Source organism: Hesperophylax consimilis, chromosome 27, assembly GCF_061612785.1.
Source record: "Hesperophylax consimilis isolate HC1 chromosome 27, BYU_Hcon_1.0, whole genome shotgun sequence".
Taxonomy (NCBI): Eukaryota; Metazoa; Arthropoda; class Insecta; order Trichoptera; family Limnephilidae; genus Hesperophylax; species Hesperophylax consimilis.
Genome location: NC_142862.1, coordinates 14,987,841 through 15,009,284, shown reverse-complemented (window position 1 = coordinate 15,009,284; position 21,444 = coordinate 14,987,841). Strand labels below are relative to the sequence as shown.

The 21,444-nt window shown below is 32.7% G+C and overlaps 1 protein-coding gene across 2 annotated transcripts in view; it reads right to left on the bottom strand.

Moving 5' to 3' along the window:
* Positions 1 to 21,444, bottom strand: part of LOC149410641 (scavenger receptor class B member 1-like) — a 196,673-nt gene that overhangs the window by 80,307 nt on the left and 94,922 nt on the right. For both annotated transcript variants that reach the window (XM_089648194.1, XM_089648195.1), the window contains exons 4-5: positions 10,695 to 10,855; positions 10,041 to 10,185 (exon numbers count right to left, since the gene is read on the bottom strand). In XM_089648194.1, the coding sequence (XP_089504320.1) occupies positions 10,041 to 10,185; positions 10,695 to 10,855 (306 nt within the window). The remainder of the gene's footprint in view (positions 1 to 10,040; positions 10,186 to 10,694; positions 10,856 to 21,444) is intronic.

Genomic DNA, 21,444 nt, shown 5'->3' with positions numbered 1-21,444 from the left:
ACGTAAATACAGGGCATCTAGAAATAATAAATAGAAAAAAAAATCTTCAAAAAGGGAATAATCGTTCACAGAGAAAAATGAAAATGACTGATTTATTAAAATACTGTCAAAACTTGATTGCAATAATTTTCCTAATAAAATATTGGTTCTTGCATCTGTGCTTTTCCTGACAATTATAATAAAGAAACGCCACAATTTTAGATACAAAACACGTGTTCCGATATCCTAATTACGGTTCCATGATAACTCAACACAGTGACAAATCATCACACTTTTAAAAAGTGATATAAATACATTAGAAACGATGAAAAAAAAAATTTAACTTGACCTACTTAACCCTGTTAAAGTTTTTGTTTCATCACTTTTCATGACTTTATATAACTTTTTAAAGATGTGATGAATTATCATTATGATTATTTATCCGGTCACCCCTAATTACATATTCGTCTTTTACCGACAGTAGATATGTCAGGAAACCTGTCAATTCATTCGTTTAAGGCCTGCAATCCCGTTTTGAACAGAAATACTAATAATTTAGTAGAATTTTAATAAATTAGCAATATTTTACATCAGTAAGTTTTCTTCGCGTTTGACCAGTATTAATTTCGGGTCGGGATTTTACCAAAAATACGGTCGGTACATTTTAGTAAAACAGGATTTTTGTAAATAGTTTTTAGTAGTATAATTATGTGCACTAAAATGCCAGAATAAAAACAAAATTTATAGGTTAGGTTAGGTTAAATAAATATGAATGACATTAAATTTATGACCATTCAAAAAGGGTGTTATAACTCATGACTGTGATAATTCAACACACCTTTGAAAAGTGATATTATAAAACGATTCCTGTGAATTCTACAAAATTTTACAACTTTACATGAAATCGGGCAATTTTAGTAAGTAAACGATGGTTAAAGTACTTTTAGAACAATTAAATATTTAGCCGATGATATATGTATCGCTTAAAATTAGGATACTGACCAAATGTTTATTAAAATACTGACTAAAATGTTTTAATATACCGACCGAAAATTGGTTTTTAATTCTAAATTCCTTTTTAAATTTTCACAAAATGCTGTAGATACTGACCACACTTAAAATTTTGATAAATTTAAAAAAAAGAATCTTTACGATCACCCTGTAAATGTATGCATTTTAGTTGCATTGACGTCAGTATAATATTATTGCTAAAATTGGAATATTCTAATAAGATGCTGTAAGTACCTACCATAAAAGCACGTGCTTTACGGTATTATACACGTTAATAAATATAATAAATTAGTTAATAAACAGAAATCAGCGTCCGGTATTCCAAAGTTAAGAAATATTCCACAGTCATTCGCGAACTTGTAATTATTACTATGAATGGTCTTTGAGAAGATAAAAAACGTTTGAACTCGCGAACCATTCACAATGACTTGCGCTTTTGAGGTTACGAAAACGATTGACGCAGATCGGATGGTATTTCTAAGAGTATGAACTTGAATAGTTCGGAGAAGATAACTTGTACTTTTTGAGGTTATGAACTTATAATTGTTAACAATGATACATTGTCCTTTGAGGTTATTCATTTGGGTATTTCAGATTAGACGAGGTTAATGAGGATATTCATTTGAATGGTTAACAGATATATTTAAAGTCACTTTTGTGTGGTCTATCGAACTCAACACGTCATCATAATGTCCAGATTGATTTAGTGCATAAAATATATCTATTTATATTAAAGACATTAGTTAATTATATAAAGACTGAATATTTCAAACACTTGCTTGTACCTACGTTACATGAAATAAGCTATAAATACGCTGATATGTAGGATCTATTTAACTACACGGAAAGTAGGTACAAAAAGGCTATATTATCATATATTTTCAATCAGTATTTAACCTAATAGCGATTTTCTCTAAAGTACCTTTGTGCCTTGGAACTCCCATAAAAAGTAAGAAATAAGACAAGCTCTTTGTATTATAATTTAACCAAACTTTTCACACCATTCAAATTCCGTGCTCAAAATCCCCCCGTCCGAACGATACTCGTGCTAAAAAACTCGTACTGCTCAAGAACGGGTCCGAAATGAGTCCCAAATCCCATAGGTGCGTTATGAATATCAGCACCTATGGGACCTTCCGTCATATTTCTTAGGTTCATACCAAACATATTAGTTGCGCCAGGGCGGTAGACCTACAAACCGTGGAAATCTACTAGTTGCCTGAGTGCGCAGAACGTATGAGATTTGTTAACACCAAATTTGTACGAAATAATATTTTGCGAGAATCAATAGAATTTTTCTATGATAGTTGTTATTAAAATAAGTTAATTACTGTTGAATATATTATCTCTTTACATAAAAAAATAGTTTTTTTGTGTAAATTAAGAGTTTTTCATTTAAAACTTAAAATTGTAACGACATTAAATTTTTAACCAAAGGAGTCTTAATGAAAAACTAGGTCACTAATCCTAGGGAAGTGATGAAATGTCTTTAGATGTAGGGAAAAATATAAAATATAATATGGAAAATATCAACATACATCGACCGATGTTACATATCGATGCCATCATAGGAATTTACTTTATGTACCTACCTGAGGGAATTTTTTTCCTCACCTTCACAACCATCGATTGAACCACGACCCCCACTGATTTGACCACCACCCATATCTACTTAGGTATATGTTTTGTTACTTGTAAAATAACTTGTCTTACTTTTATGAGCTTTACTTTCTGATGTCATCGCATGATCGAATTCCACAATTGCGGTATTTTTAAAAATTATTTTACTTTGACTTGCAATAATTATTCACACTCAGATATATATATATATCTGAGTGTTAATAATTTACTTCCTATCGTTGGTACCGATTGGTACCTATTTAACTATTTGTATAATTAAGAATGACTCGATTAAATGCATTACCAGTGGTCAGATTGTACTCATGGTTTTCTTCCATTGATATTATTCCGAAAATATTTCCGTTTCTAATTAACGTGACTAGAGTGACTAGACTAGTGACGTGATAATTCGGTCGCGACTGGGAAATTGTGCGGTTACAAAGTGACAATCTATGTGTAAATAAAATCATGAATAATTAATCAGAACTGGTAGTAAATAGGGACTAGCATAGACTCGTGAAAAAGTATGGGATAGTATGAATTCTTGACATATCAGTTTCAGTTTTAAATATGACAATTGAATATTATATCATTCTGTTTAAATATTTTATTATTCACTCCAGGGATTTTCGGCATATTATGCTGTTTTTTAATTCGGGCATTTGTGATTTTTTTATAAGTTCTAAAAATAAAGGATAAACGGTAAAATATAGGTTGATTCATTGGCTATGTAGCACTATAATCAGTTTATATGTCTCCGTATTAAAATTCATTGTTGTGATTTTTTTTAAATGAGGGCGAGAAAATTCCAACTAAAACGCCAATCACTTATTCCAGTTATTGACGCGAGCACTCGAGTGGTTATAGGTGGCTAATGTATCATTTCTTGACACAATTAGTTTCAATTTTGAAAATGATGACACCTATATTCAAAATAAAGTTAAATGAACACCATTAAAAAACTGGTTAAAGCATCTGTCAATAATTAAAAGAAAAGAAATACACATTAAAAATAATGTGTATTCTGATTACAGGTAGGTAGGTTCCTACCTACCTTATCGCTTGTCCGAGTTCACACAAAAATCAAATTTCAAAGTAAATTTGAGTTCATTACACAGAAATGTTTCACATCTCACACACCGTCACAGACAACCGAAATGACTACCTACGTTTGATTATTAAAATCATGGAAATGTTGAAGGAGTTAAATATCTTGTCTTTTAATTACTTTGTGGATAAAAAAATAATTGAGGTAAAAAATTTGTTTAATAGCCATACTACAATTGGATTTCCAATAAAAATTAAAAGCCTGCAGCACAAACATGAGACTAGAAAAATAAATTAAATTAGACTCTCCTTCAAATTAAAAGCCCAGAGTCAAAAATCGTTGATGTACAGAGCAATGGAGATATTTGGCGAATGACCAGAAGAAATAAAATTAGAAGAAAACATAAAGAAATTTAAACTAAAATTATGAAAATATGTGATTGATTTTTTCTAAAAAGAAAAAAAAATTATAACACATTTTATACATATAAGGATTGTATTAGGACATAGATAACTATGTACCAATTTAAAATCCCACAAACAAATAATTTAGAGTACCGCTAACAGATCCGTTTTAATCTAACTTTTCATCAACAACGCATCAGTGGAAGATTTCCACTAACCTTCGTTTACTTATTTTTTTTAATAAACGCGCTGTACTTTGAACTCTTAAAATTATTTTACATCGTCACACAATGGGCGATTAACTACATTTGTTGATGTTTGTAACTCCAACACAATCAAATTATAAATATTACCAAATTTGGATCATCCATCATCAATCGTAACGGCTAACTAACTTAATCAATCGCCGATACTGGCGGAGAAATGGGGTGTAAAGAGAATCGTATTAGAAGTGAAAAACGTTTAAAAAGGTTTTGAAATAGAATATGCTTAGTTCGAATTTCTACCTCTATGTAACCATAAGCTTGCTGGAAAAGCATTTAAAATTTGGAACAGTGGTAAGAAAATAGTGCAAATTCAAGTGCATTTGTTTTGAAAACTACGACTACCTTAGAAGGAGTTGTTGGTGTATCCTAACTAACTAACTGACCATCACGCCGTTTCACCGCAGGGGTAGGCAGATAGGGCGGACCGCCAAACAAATCGGTCTTGGCACAAACTACTTGCCTTATTTACATTCGTACATCGTCTCATAAATAATCTTCTATTGTTCTGATTCTCGACATGGCCCGACGCAAGTATCTGATTCACTTGATCGTGCCATGTCTTCCTCGGACGTTTCCAACTTCTTATACCATTCACGTTTGCGTCATATATTTTCCTCGTACTCCTTTATTCGATCTACGTGCTCAAACCATCTAAGCGTCCTTTTCTTAAGTTTACTCATTACGCCTTGCATTCTCTGGGGATGTTTAAATTTCTTACAGGATCATACATGGTTTTTCTTGTGTTTTTTCATGAATAATCTCGTTGAAAAGTAAAAGGAAGGAAGTTGACTAGTTTGGAAGTGCATAACATCGTTTTAAGTACTCATTCGTTTAGTTGTAGTGATAATTACCTCGAGATATCACGGTGGTACTTATTATATTGTGGTTGTGTTGTCATCCCGCTTTCCCTCCTTCCATTCCCTGTTTATTTCTACATATACTATCACCCAATTCCAGAAAACTCCAATCCATTTCAATTCATTTAAATTATTTTAACAGTTCACTTTAATGTTCATCTGAAGCAGAATTCGTAATCAGTAACAGCCATTAAATGTGATCGCTGTTGTAATTAATCGAACATAAAAATTGTTTTACAAAATTGTACGTGCTCGTTAATGTCTTATTGAAAATATTATAGCAAAAATGTAAATAAACAAAGGACCAATTATGATTTCCGTCATCGGCGAGAAAACAACAATGACAGTAAATTACAATAACTGCTATTTTTTATAGTGTACATTAGGGCTTAACTTAATTCAATAAAAAACGAAAAACGATTTAGACACAATCGCATTTTTTATGAGAGATGACGTTGTTATAAATGCTAAATTATGACTATTTTAGTGTGTATATTGCATTAATACCGAATGAACTAAGCTCTTCAATTTGACTGACGTAAAACGTAAATTATTCCTAGTTTTACAGTTATCTCACATCTGTAAAATAATTTCTGTTTTAATAAATAAAAAGTTATGAGAATTAAAATGAAACAGTTACAATCCCAAATTTAAAAAAAATATTACCTATGGTAAGGGATCTAAACATATATAGCCTTACTAGTGAAAAATCCCTTCACAACCGTTAAACTGTGTTTTTGTTATACATTGTACAAAGACTGTACAATTTATATTTCGAATTATTACCAAAAAAAAAATCTAACAAAATATTCATTTTGGCAGACTGGCAAATTTTCCCGACAATATGAGTAATATGACAATTTTGATGTTTGGTTTGTGATGTGTGATTCAAAGCATGTTTTTGTTCAGAATATTGATTTCAATGATCAATTTATTATTATATTAGTACAATTCAATATATTTCTATTTTTTTTCAGTTTTAATCGATTTATTAATCGTGTCATTTTGTAAATTTAGTTTCATATTATAGGAAAAAAGCGAGGATATTTCACACATATTCTTTTTTTAATTGAGTTTTTTATAAGAATTTGATGAAATGGTGTAGTTCAAAAATATAAGTGCCTTATGCACGTATAGGTAGATACAATTCCAAGAATCAACGTTTATATTGTGCAAAAATGAATCTAAAATGCCAGATTTTTTTGCTTATTCTATGATAAAAATAAACGAAATAAAAATAGAATGTTTGCATATATTTTAAAAACATTAAAAGATATTTGAATGTAGTTACCTAACACATCACATATTAAATTAGGTAAGCATTAACAAAAAACCACTTTAATGGGACGTGTATAAAATTTAAAATGATTTACCCACATTCGAAGATGAGTTTTTTTAACGCAGTGCAATTTTCGCTAGTTAGGGTATCGATTCTCCAATCCAGGCCGCTCGCAATCGTCGTCGAAAGTATATACATTGGTCGATATTCTTATTCTTATGTCTCGTCGAAGGTACATAATTACATACGCCAAATGTCAAAAGTCATTCCACTCGAACAACGAGTGGGGCGAATCAATCGTTGTTCGAGTGGAATAACTTCGTCGAGAATCGAGACCGAAGTGAACGCAAAGACACACCCTAATTTAACCTAACGATATGTTTTGTGTCTACAAAAGGATCTACCATCTTACTTATTTGATTCCTACGCGCCGATTAAGCGTTGGTATAGATAAACCAGCCTTAAGCTCGGCCAGCTTCATATGCCGTGGCAATATAGTCAAGTTTTTCACTATTCCGACCTTACGCGCGAGTAATATTTACACCGCGTTTATAAATAAAGGACTAGACAAAAGAGAATGAAGTTAAGTTCAGACTGACAATACAGCTCAACTCCAACAGCAATGACTCAAAATTCAAATTTCCTCTGATCTATGTTAGAAAGGGATATGGAATATGATTACCTTGGCACTCCAACTCTTCGTCGTATTGAAAATCCTCGATAAAAACGTAAATGCTGTATATCCTTTAATTGCAAATGTCAAAGACACAACAACAAAACAGTACCAAACGCGTCAGCGCACTTTTGTATGGAAAACCACGGCACCCACGCTAAAAAATCTCGTTGCAGAGTGTTTTGCTTCCTTGTGAATAAGGCCTCAATTTTACCATATCACTTTAGATTATACGTACAATAGTGAAGTTCTCCACAAAGTTTTAAACAAAAAAAAGGTTGTTTTCACATTTTCGATATTCCAGAAATTAATTGGCATTTAATTGCCGTAGTGAGACCATACCAAAGAAGTTGAAATCGTTAAGCAAACCCTGAGAAGATCTTTTACTTTTTGATGATTACACATAAGACGCCCTCAATATCGGTGATGTTTTACAAAGGGTAAGTAAGGAAATAAATTAGATGAAATCTAGGTTATGGAAGCTGAACCAAAAATCTATACGTACAGATTTGAAAAAAAACTGTATTTCAACTCTTATTTACAGACAGAGCAATGAAATTGATTATCCGTTCAAGAAAGAATTTCGAGATTTTTTTTAAATTTACCCAAAAGTAATGAAAAATAAATTACTACGGGCACATGGGCATGCTTCTAACCACAGAGCAATACAATTAGAGGCGCTACTGCGTACTAATATCTCGTCGAAACGTGTCACTCGAGATTTACACTTAATAACATTAACTAATTGTTTATTAGCGAAATTTAGATACAGGATTTAGGACATACAAGTAATTTAAAAATTGGATATAACTTGACATTCTCCCAGGAATGGTATATTTAATTTAAGGGTATGACAGCTTAAAAAGGTAAGTTTTAGTTAGAACTGAATTTTGTTGGACTTGTTATGTATCTTAGTTCCAGAGGGAGTTTATTCCAAGCCTTCGGCTCTGATACTCCGAAAACGCGATCACCGAACTTAGTATTTGGCTTAAGCTTAGATTCCATCAGTCTGCCTACAGCTGCTGATGTTGCTGATCTAAGAGTTGACTGTCTCAGACCAGTGTTTTCCGGGACGCATAGTTCAGAGATGTAGGGTGGGGCCATTTCATTGATGGATTTAAACACCATCCAGCACAATTTGTACTGGATTATTTCAGGGCACTTGAGCCAGTTAAGGTTACGAAGGTGTTCTGAAATATGCGAATATTTTGAATCTTATCTTATCTGAATATAGTACATCAATGCTTCTAACACATTTTAATGGTGCATCTTTTCATTGTCTATAGCGACATAACAATAAGGACATTTTAGCTGGAACCAAATATAATAGACTTTGGTTGGAACCATTCTGGGGATGTATATCCCCACAAATTTACAGAATGATACGGTATGGCAGATTGGGTACTGCGCCACCTACTTAGTTTTGCTGGAACAATTATGAAAAAAACATTTCTTTCCATTGGCGTGTTCACTTTTTACAACAAGTGTAGAATGTAACTCCTTTGGAATTGAACCAATCTCACCCCAAACTCCAAAATTCTTCTTATACTAGCATATAACGATAGTTTTGCTGGAGTCTTGAGAATGTCACAAGACATCAGTTCAAAGTCAACAGCCGAACATTCGAAGACTACCGTGGTTCTTTGAGGATCCATAATATTTCTTAAAATTCTACCGTTTACACACGTGCCTTGATTTGCACAGTTCAAGGATTCAAACGAGAAGCTGTGTACACAAGTGCTTTGATTACCGCATTCCGATAAAGACAAAAAAAGTGGGTTCAGTTTATGTTTTGCTTGGAAACCAGTAGTATGAAGACGCCAATGGAGAACACCAGCAAAAAATATTATGGCTTTAAAAATATTTATTCAAATCAACAAACGCCGATTCTAAATATATTTAATTTTATTACGTATAACTAACTATACGTAGAATTACTAAATCGTTATTTAAAAATCAATAAAAAAATATATTTCTTCCAAAACGCCCTGCTTGGTTGGCATCACTGCATCGACTGGTTCTAGGGTCAAGCCGCAAATCTACGCGGGTTTTAAATTCTCGTATTGTATGAAATGTGTTGTGTTTTGTTACCATCAATTTGTGAATCTAATTGATTCGCTGTTTTTTTAGTGTACACCAAATTGAATTACCGGTTTTGAAAGCAGATGAAGGACTCATGCAGATTTTAATAATATTACAAACGGACAAATACAATTACAAATATAAAAATTCGGATTTAACAAATAGAGGAATTTTGTTTACGATTGTTTTGTCGCTTACCTATTGTTTTTTCTTGTAAAATGAAGAAATACCACTTTATTTGAAACTGAGAAACATATTTAATTACACAGACGTATTGTAAAGGTTATAGTCATTATACTTTTTTCATTTCAAATAAAAATAAATTCACAAATTGGAAAATCTTTCGCAAACATGTAAAGTTTTACGACTACGACTTTTTGGAATAAATGATAATTATTTGGATGTGTGAAAAATTATTTTAAAAATACAAAGCGTGGTGTTATTTCTTTCTAACACTGCTTAAATTATATATCTGACCGTAATACAAAAGGAAACATAACAAATATATTATGAGTCCGTCTCAGGTTAGTACTGAGTTTACCCTGTTGATACAAAAAGTAAGATTCTTGTGATGTCACATGGCTCCTTGTGACGTCACAGGCATTTTAGTGGACATTAGAAAACCAAAAATTTTTTAATAATTAATAATTATTTTAAATATTAAATTAACTATACATCCTAGCTCCATTATTTCTAGTGTCTGATGAGATCAGACGTGAGATGGACAATTCCAACGTCAGCTAATTGCTGAATTTTTACCTATCTTCTGAAGTGAGATCATCACAAATATCAATAAAAAAGTTCAGTTATGAAAGACTCACCAGCATAGCAATGTTGGGCAGCACTAGCAGATCTTCCTGTGTGCGGGGGTGGGACATCTCAGCCTGCCATTGCAATGGGTGTATGGGGATGCTGCTAAGGGTTCCATTACTGTTGAAGGTCACGTTGCCGTGCTCGAGTAACTCTCTGTTAAAGATAAGCTTAGTTAGAAAGTGAATTTAACTTTAATAGTTGTCTAGTTAACGTAAAAAATATACTGGAAAGACGGAGGAATGGAGCTGAATGGAAAGGAACCGCAGCCATTCGAGAAAATTTGTAGAAAAAGCCAAATCCCACCTTGATGATAATGACGTAAAAAATAAATATAGGACAATCTTTACACTTTTTTCAATTCTGTGTTTAGAGCCAATGTGTTTTTTGATAAACAGTAAGCTAAAAAAATTTGCATTCGATCTTAAGTTCATGTGAGTAAAAATTCGAGAAATGTCTTTTTACCCGATAGCCACGGGTTTTGTCATATAAATCATGTCATTTTTATCAGCTGCAACGATGTTCTCTTTGAATCATTCACTACTTAAAATATACGCAGAAAATATTATATTAAAAGTAAAGTCAGCGGAATTCTCAAGGCTCTTCTTAAGTACCCCCGTTATTTTTTAGTTTTTTAAATAAAATACAAAAAGACGGATACTAACTTGTAGACGTATGGTCCCACTTCTTCCACCTTCAGAGGTTCTCTCCCAGCCACAAAGGCCTCCGAGTTGGTCACGTTGAAGAGGTAAACTTGCAGATAGAGATCCACTTCAGGTTTCCTCCACATTTCGAAAATCTCGCCGCCAGGTCCGAACGTCACTTTCTGAAAAGATAAAATGGATAGAATTACTAAAACGCTCTTTTGTGACATACAAAAATTATGCAACATATTATTCCTAGCATTTCGTCCAAGACACTGGTGGAGATACCCAATACGCAAGGGATGATATCAGTCTTAAACGTCTTAATAATTGAAGAAGAAGATAATACTAATAAATCTACTACTAAATATATAATATATAGATAATACTAAAATACAATATAAGAACAAGACAGAAAATTTAAAAAAAATAAAACGGTCAAAACTAGCAATAGAACCCAGGAGATCTCGTCTTATCGGGACGGGTGTCTTAACCACTTGACCAATGGGACCTCTTTATTTCGAATTCAGAATTAACAATATCATCTGGCAACTAATTTGTCACATATTATTCGCAGCTACCTTTTTAAATGATCACAAAGTTTCTAATAAAATTGGTTTGTAACCTAGATAGTGTCTCAGATAAACATATCCGATTTTTATATATAAGAGATACATTTTGACTTTTTTAAGTCTAAATGAATATTCAAGAACAACTTTTTCTTTAACTTATTTTAACGGTTATACCCATCCATGTAACATATCACCGAAGAAGATAATACAAATAAATCAAAACGAAATATGAAACAGAACAAGACACTATAAATACAAAGATAACGTTCAGAAGAATATAGCAGACAAAATACTCTTTTCTACATTGATAGATGCTATACCAATTCCAATCAAAATGAATTTATGCAAAGTACATGTAACTACTATAATAATAAATTTGCAAATATAGACACTCGTGCTGACATATTCACTGCTAGTTACTATCACTACAGAATTTCACTGTATCACATTCTAATTCATATTCACGACTGTTAAATTGATTTTTCCTAATATTTTAATATTACTTGTGTGGCAACTTTTCCTTATCCCTCTCCACCCCTTTCCCGTTCCAACCCAAGTCTATTTAAGTATAGTTATAATCACATTTATTTTATTGCTGTTTATTGTAGGCATATTATAGGTTTATCGTTTGTTGAATTTACATTCGTATTATTATTTTTCTTATTTGCTGCTTTATTCTGTTTTTTTTCTATTTTTATTAAATATTCTAGTTTACAGTATAGTTTTATGTTTCTGAATATCTATCTGTGAACATTAATAATTGGTCTGTTTTTTTGTTATTCTCGTATGCATATTGTATTACTAAGACTGTTTATGTTCCTCAAATAAATAAATAATAAATAAAAAAAAGAACTTTTAAAATATGCAGATATTTTACAATTTGCTGATTTTTTATAGAAATTTTATTGTTAAGTCTTAACTAACTAACTAACTAACTAACCAATGCGCTGTTTAGTAGGTATAGATGGTGGACCTCTATAACATCCTGTCTTGGCATACACTCTTTATTATTCTGATCCTCGAGATGATCCGACTCAAGTATTTCATTATTTTGATTTAGCAATGTTTTTCTCGGTCTTCCCGACTTCTTATATCATTAACCTTTGCGTCATACGTTTATTTTTGTAACACTCAAGTTGCGACCTATATTATTGGAATTATTGTTTTATTTATCTTAATTCTTGTATTTGCCTCATTCGGTTTGGTATTCAGTTCATTTTTCAAAATACTATATACAATATAGTCGGATTTTATCCATCTCCAGCTTTCAGGGTGCAGATTGACCTGATTACAGCAAACCTCCAATAAATTAAAGGATCTCTACTTCTAAGAAGGTACGAGACAATGATTGTGGATTTGTTCGATGTAGCTTTTATAAATAATCTTATAAAAAAGTCAAACTTTATGAACACATTTTTTTTAAACAATTTTGTTTTCGTGTGACATTTACATCAGCCACGGACTTTCCTTGGTATTATCACTTAATCAATTATTATTGCGAATATCAACTGAGATATTTTTATTAAAAAGTTGATCCGACCATACCATTATGCTAATAATTTTTCTGACAACAGCGAGTGACCCAGAAAAAGTTTACAATGTAAATTTTTTGGAACGCCTTTATGTCAATGTAATAAATTTAATGATGGCGTAACGTTATGAATTAATTTCAGCATTGTTTCGAAAACAGAAGAGCAAATAAGACAAAAGTAAAATCAAAATAACGTACAAAGACATTCAGCGCTTTTTTGACAAATTATACCAAATTAAAAAAGGTTTTATTTGTTGATCCAAAATCGTGGTACTTAATGACTGTTTTAGATTTTGAAAAGAGACAACGTGAAGCTTTTTTCACGGTTCTTAATTTATGACTTTGAAAGAAGATGAGATCCAACATTTGTACCAATATTTAGGAACGTTTTTTAGTGAAAAAAAGACTTGATTGTGTTTTAACTCACTTTATTTAGGAACCTTTTTAAATGAAAAAAGACTGGATTGTTTTTTTTAATTCACTTATGAATATGGCTAAGGTCACTATTATAATAAATGGCAATAATGACGGTATTTGAATGGGTTTCATAATTAGTCGCGCAATTAGAATGAACCCAAAAAACAAATATTTCAAATATTGTGTACTGGTGTATATATGACAAACGTCATTGAGAAACAACCCTTTGCAATATTTAAGCCTGCTTATTGTTTAGCGAGAAAGATACAAGAATCCACACTTTAAAATATAATCACCAAAAATTCGAAAAAAATAAATAAAAACTAGGTAGGTACCTATACGAAAAATTTTTACAACTAAGAAGGTACCTATACGAATGTTGCTACAAATAGGTAAATGCCTAGTTGTAATTCGAAGTATTTCAACATCTAGGTCTTATAGGTAGGTACCTATAAGAAATTTTTCCACAGCTAGGTAGGTATTTATACGAAAACCTTTTACAACTAGGTAGGTACCTATGGAAAAAGTTTCTATAACTAGGTATTATTTTTTTCCAGGCTGTTATTTTTGTAATGCAGGTATATTGAAAACAACTTTTTCTACCATTTTTACTATATTTTTTTTCTGAAGTCGAATGATAAGTTTCAAATGCGATGTATGCAAGCAATGCATCCGTATGAATACTTTGTCCAGGTCATCTTTAGTTGTAATACGTATCCTAAATTCAAAATAAGCTTTAATAACCTTGACTACTTGAAGTACTTTGACGGCCTTTGTAGTAGAGGGGTAAGGATCTCGACTAGCAATTCTGAAGTAGCAGGATCAATTCCCGGCGTGCGTAAGTAAATATTACTTGATTATTATTTTTTTGGTAAACTAATGTTTAAGACAATTTTTTTTTATGCATAGCACAAAGGGTACAATTATTTTACAAGCAATAATTATTAGCCTGAAACACTCATCCACGTTGAAAAATCTCCTGATAAAAGATACATGACGCCAACGGGACTTGAATCCGTGTCCTTTCGATTTCCGGTCGACAGCTCTGACCACTGAGCTATGGCGGCTTATCTCTTATCAGCGAAATAATTCAATATATACTAGTGTTTCATTCAACAATTACTGCTTGTTACATTTTTTCACCTGAAACAACCAACTTTATTTTATATGAGAAAGGAAAATCATGTATCTTTTATCAGGAGATTTTTCAATATGGATGAGTGTTTCGGGCTAATAATTATTGCTTGTAAAATAATTGTTAAATATTATTTGATTGATATGTGTTGTTTTTAAATAATTCATTAAAAATAATATGTAGCATATTTAGGATACATTACAGAGTGGAAGATACTCTCAGTATTGTCATGGTGAAAGATCACCATTCAGAATTAAAACGTTGCTTAAAATGGAGAATTAAAACGTGTTTGGTGACCAGATCTGAATAGCCAGGTACTTTCATACCTCCTCCTTCAGTCTCACAGTATACCCAATTGGGGATGCCATATCATCACTAGCTCCAGAAATTGGGGATCAGTTGGAATTCATGTGCGCGGCATTCACATAAAAAAATTGAAACCACCTCTGTGAGCTCTGGTGCCATGAAATTCGCACGGTTTTCCTGCCTAGAATTTCTTGACCATGGCATAAATTTCTAGTAGTAGCTATTAATATAGGTATACACAAAGAAAACTTACTGATATATAACATTGCTAATTTATTAAACATCTTCTCAAATTATTCGCATTCCGGTTACAAACGGGACTGCAGGACCTTAAAGAATGAATTGACAGGTTTCCTAATAAATCAGTAAAACATGAATTTGTTATTGCGATGTCGAAAAACGTGTTTATAAAAATTATAAATTATCGCATTTCTTCATTGTATATTATCAGGACAAATGCAGGTGCATGAACACGTATTCCGATATATTATGAAAGTACTAAAAGTTTATTAGGAAACGGCAAGCTATTTCGTTTTTTACAAGATTTTAATAAATCAGTAATACTCATTTTATCCTTAATTTCTAAATAGCTTAAAATAAAGTCGCTATCTGCGTCTGTCTGTTTGTGCGATTAGTTCTTAAACTACACAACGGATTTTAATAAGGTTTTCACCAAAAATTTCTTCCGAAAGTTTTAAATGTATAATACATGCATATTATATTTACAGATCGTAGAGAAAAGTTTATCCTAGAATTCACAACCTCAAAACTTTTCTCTAAATCATTTACAACCCTGAGCAACGCCGGGTTCACGTCAGCAAGTTGTTTATAAAATTATTTCCACTCCGCACATCCGCATATTGTCAAAGATAAAATGATTACTTACCGTACCATATAATGATTACGAATTATTACCGTTACTACTACACGGCTTGCATAAGTCACTTGACTAAAGATTACTTATAATCATTTAGCCGGAGTAAGCACCACGTGGGTTACGATCTGCAGAGAAATCATGTTTCATCGTAAATTTTATTGTTATTGAATTACTCAATTATTCAACGAAAACAACATAATTTTTTTTTTAAGTTTTTTTAAATGATAAAGTGATGTTTATAGACAAGGTTTTTATGCATAGCAGAAAGGACAACAAATTATTACAAGCAATAGTTATTAGCATGAAACACCCATACATCTTACGAGAAAAAAATGTCGCCGACGGGAATTGAAAAATCTGATAAGCAATAATTATTGTTTAATTAAAAAAACTAATACTTGTTTAATTATTTGGCGGGTTGAGAATAAGTTGACAATCAGAAGCCTGCGGGTTCAATTCCCGTCGGTGGCATTTATATTCTCTCAGAAGATTTTTTTTTATTTGTATGAGTTTTTCAGGCTAATAATTATTACTTGTAATAATTTTTTTATACAGGGTGTCTTTATACAGGTTTTTATACAGGGTAAAAAAATATATCTTTTTTCGAATTTCTAATGTTTTTAGGTTAAAAAAAATGAATTGTTTGTGTTTCTATGTGAAAATAAATATTCTTCTAAGAAAAAATATTTTTGTATCAGAAAATGAACATTGGAATTCCAAAAATAGTTATTTATGTTTTAATTTCTACCCTTCATGATTAGGATCCTCGAAGTTTACTACCGGACACCCTGTATTATATCCATAAATTTTACATTTAGTGGTAAATGTAAAATAAACCTGTTAAGTTCCATTTAAAATAATTTTTGTTTTGGTTACAGATTTTTTAAAAATTTTATTCATTTTTATTAATTATATTAGAGATGTGCTGTGCCTGTCAAACTAGAAACTTCTGCGTTTGAAACATACAACAAAAATATAAATAACTACACATCTTACGATAAAAAATCTTTTTTATAATAAGATTTTAATAAAATCGTGATGTTTTGATCCGTCTCGGCCAAAGAACCAAAACTTCGTATCTGATTTATATTTCAAATAATTTGTGTTCTTATTTTTAATGATAAACTAATGTTTAAGATACAAGGTTTTTTTATACATAGCATAAAGGTTAACGTATTATTTTCAATTTGTGTATCTGTGGTCTGTGTATAGTATTGTGTAGAGCAAAGAGTTTTGTGAGTATTCCGATTTAAATGTTGTATATAAAAAAAGGTAAAACGATCTGGTATTGCGTTCAGGGCAACGAAATGCAATGCTTTCTAATAGACTTGGTGAGTCAATAATCATACAGAGAAACAATACGTCAAAAAAAATTCTCATGAAAAGACTTAGCAGAGAGAAGAAGAGGCTGTAAGACGTAAGAATATACAAGAAGAGACGAGACGAGCGAAGGTGCGAGAGCATGCAAATATATGCAAGGAGATCCAAGGCGACCAAAGAAGACACAAGAAGAGCCAACAGAAACTAGAAGGAGCAAGAAGAGGCGAGATAAACCAGGTAGAGCCAAAAAGAGGCAAGGAAATATAATATGAGGCAAGAAGAACGAAGACATAAAAAAATCATTGAAAAAACGAGTCAAGAAGAGCCAAAAATAGACAAGAAGAGTCAAGAAGAGGCAAGCAAAAGGAAGACATAATGAAAGAAAATAAAAACGTTCAAATCAAATCCTGTATTCCTCTCCATTGTAAATTTCAATATCGGCATATTAGGTAGCCTGTTTACCGGTCGATAAAACTCCATCCTCCTTCAGGGCCCCCTGGTGTACCGATCGCACCGGGACAGGACTGCTCCCGGCTGGGGTAGAACAATCGTATCGTGGGTTTTAATGTGTGTTAATTCAATACCTCCAGACCCCCTCCCTGGTTGGGCCCGCACCACGTGTTCAGTTTCGGAGTATACAGATCCTAAATACGGAACTATCCTCGTGGTACGAAAATCGGTAACGAGTTTCATTTAATTTAGTACATATTATTTAACATTGAAATAATGCAATATTCATGCTGTCCGGAAAGTAGTGGTTCAAGCGGAAAACTGGAAAAATCTATATTTTGAAGGCCTCCGTGGTAGAGGGGTAAGGTTCTCGACTCGCGAGATGGTTGTCGCAGGTTCAAATCCCGGCGTGCACATTTGATTTATTTGTGTTATTTCACAAATGACTCATTTAAAAATTATATATCCTATATTAGCGGCACGTTCCATAGTGGAAGATACTCTCAATATCGCCCTGGTGTTATACCACCTTTCATAATTGAAACGTTTCTTAAAATAGCTCTGGCCATGTTTGGTGCCCTGATCTAAATATATTGGTGCCCATCTCCTTTCCCTCCCCACTCTCTTCAGCCTCACAAACCACCGCAATTGAGTATGCCATAGTCTCACTGGCTCTAATCGGCTGTGAGCAGTTGGGACTCTTGTGCGGTTTCACATGTAAGAAAAAATCACAATTTGAGATTTCAGTCATTGGTTATTAAAAAAAATACATAATTTTACGTGCTCCAAAGAGATGTTAAATTTAAAATTGACGTTATGATTATTGCCTGTGCTGTCAATGGTAAAGTATAAAAATATGCATTGTTTGTCCATTACATCGTGCATATATTCTTCCTTCGTATAGTGGGGGGATCAGAAGAGAACATCCAGGTTAGATAGCCAGTCTAGCGCCTCAGGCGTCTCCCTGTGGACTCCATGAATCCCGCCGGGGAATGAATGCAGCGGGCATTAACATTAATAAAACTAAAAAACATTTTTGAGACGATTTTGTGGTAAAACATTTTTGGTTTGTACTTTTGTTTTCGAGAAAATCTAATCGGAAGTTGAAATTATTTAGGACGAATTAAAAAAAATCGTCCGATTATTGTATTTTAGAATGGCTAAAAAAGTTAATAGAACTGCATACGATTTTTTCGATTCAATTCAATCTCAGACATAATAAAACTTTTACGTTTCAAAATTGACCTTGAGTTCGCTAGTTAAAAATAAAATAATTCAAGGCATTACAATACTTTTTACTCGTATTCAAACCAAAGAAAAAATTGACAGTAATATATTTGCAATATAAATAACCCGACTAACGTAACCTTACATAAAAGGTCGAACATCCAATAATCCTTCAAATTCAGAAGCAGGAAATAGCAAATAAGTAGGATATTACAAATTTATTTCGTTTAAATGAACATTTCTCTGTTTAGTTTATATGGTAATCCTCTATTTTCAGTAAAACCTTTTTGAATTTGTATTTTAATTCAAATTAAATTAGAATTTTAAAACAATTTATCTAAGATAAAGCAGAGTTATTGTGGTGTTATATTTTCAGGATAATATAATATTAATTCAATTTATTAGGATTGCTTAATATACCTTAAATTTAATATATTTAAGAAAACTCACTGTTATATTTAAGCATTTGAAGAAGACGATATCAGCTACTTTTAAAAAATATATGAAAGAGACATTTTTTAAATTAACTCCATACAGAAGGCACTGAGGAGAATAATTTCCCTCGGGATTTTGAAATGGTGTTTGAAAGAGAGAGTACGAAAACAGTGTGCAATATAATTGTAAATGAGGAATACTTGGAGTAGGTGGATGAGTTTGTGTATTTAGGAAGTATGTTTACGAGAGATGGGAAGGCTGACAGAGATATTGAAAGAAGGGTAAATGCAGATAATTCCGTTAATGGAGAACTGAACGCAGTTGGCGCTAACAAAAAATTGTCCAAAGAAGCGAAGTTAGCAGTCCACAACGGAGTACTGGTACCTACCTTGATGTATGGAAGTGAGGCATGGAACTGGCAAAGAAAGGATGAAAGTAGATTAAATGCTGTTGAAATGAGATCCCTGAGGCGTATGTGTGATAAAACCATGTTTGATCGTGTGAGAAATGTGGAGATCCGCAAAGAGTGCAAGGCTGATGTAAGCGTAAAGAGTAAGATTAAGAAAGGGACGCTTAGATGGTTTGGGCATGTAGAGCGAATGAGCGAAGATAGTAGTGTAAGAGGGATATATGATGCAAATGCGAATGGTAGCAGAAGTCGAGGACGCCCGAGGAAGACGTGGCAGGATGAAGTGAATCAGATACTCGAGTCGGGCAATGTCAAGAGTCAGAATAATAGAAGGTATAAGACGATGTATGAATGTGAATGAGGCAAAAAGTGTGTGCCAAGACCGAGTTGTTTGGCGGTCCGTCCTCTCTGCCTACCCCTTCGGGGAAACGGCGTGATGGTTAGTTAGTTTAGTTAGTTAGTTAGGGGTTTTTGCCATCATGCTGGATGCTGTGTGAGAGTTTTTATGGAAAGGAAAGAAAGGAAGTTCTGGGAAGAAAAAATGGTATGAGGCGTGGGTATGAATCTAGGGATCAGTTTGTCCAGCAGTGGCGGACGAATGAATATACCCCTTAGGTTTATTAGGTATCTTTTTTATTATCTGTCTTTATTCGTTTCATATTTTCTTTGAGAGTTGTTGATATTTTCTTCAATGATTAAAAATAATATTCATTGAATTGTCATTTTCTTGAGTTATCATGGAACCATTTTCAATCTCTTGGGCCGGCTAGTGGTCAATTTCAAAGTTTTTTATTGATTTGACTGAAGTTTGAAACACTCTCCCAAGGGACGGGAGTCAACACAGCTAACACCGAAGCCAAATCCTAATAGGATAATACCGAAATTTATTTCGTATACTAACTTCTGAATTTTTTTTAAATAAATTGTCATCCTTTTTCAGAAAAAAATGTGTTTGCAAAAGTTGATTGAATGCATTGTCATCGACAACGAGCCTTTAGTTTTGACTGGATCGGATGTCGGAAAGTGTATTTATTTCCACTTAAAAGATTCCATTTAATTTATTCATTCATTCAATCAAGAAAACAAAATCTAAATTCAAATAGATCTACTTAAAAGGTACATTATATTTAATGGCGGTTTTTCGCCAGGGCGATACTGAGAGTATATACCGCTTCAGTTAGTAAAATTTAAATCGTTCACCGATTAACCGGTAGATACACACCCATCTAGTGTAATAGATCACAGCGGTCACGGTCAACGCGTGCGCGCCTCTGACCTACAAACATCTATTTAAACTCAGCTTGGATCGCGGCCCGCCGTTTGAAACCTCTGACAGGTGCTGGTTGCCGCTAATTGAGATCTGCCAAAGGTAAGTAAGAAAATCATTAGCCGTGGGACTCAAGTTCACTGTCAAGCTTTACCGACAAAATTATATTATTTACGTAATAGCATACAGGGTATTGATAATATTGAGATTACTTTTCAGTCGTTGAGAACATTGTTCTATTATTGAGAACATTGTTCTGCTGTTTAGAACACTGTTTGAATATAAGCAATTGATGATTAGCCTTATTGGTAGTATTGTTCGGTCGTTGACAACGTTGTTCTGTTGTTGAGAACATTGTTCTGATGTTGAGAACATTGTTCTGGTGTTGAGAACATTGTTCTGCTGTTGAGAACACTGTTCAGTTATATATATACGACAAAATACAATATTTTACAGCAGCACACATAAGCGTAACTACATTGCCCACTCTCCGATACAACGACTTAACACCATGGGAAATCATTACTTGGGTGATGTTGACATATTCAATACCAACTTGGCAAGTTTTGTGGATCATTTAAAACATTTATTTCAACAATACTCCTAAACACATCATGTAAACCTACAAATAGCTGTAGTTTTCTGTTTTTGTTTCTTGTGTTTGTATCACATGTTGCATAGCTTTTATCAAATATAATTTTATTCTTATTTTTTATGTTTCAAAGTATTTTTCAAATTAAAATTATACTACCAACCATGTAAAAACCCTCTGGGCGTTAAATAAACAAATAAATAATATATACGTAATTGCCGTAATAGCCTTAC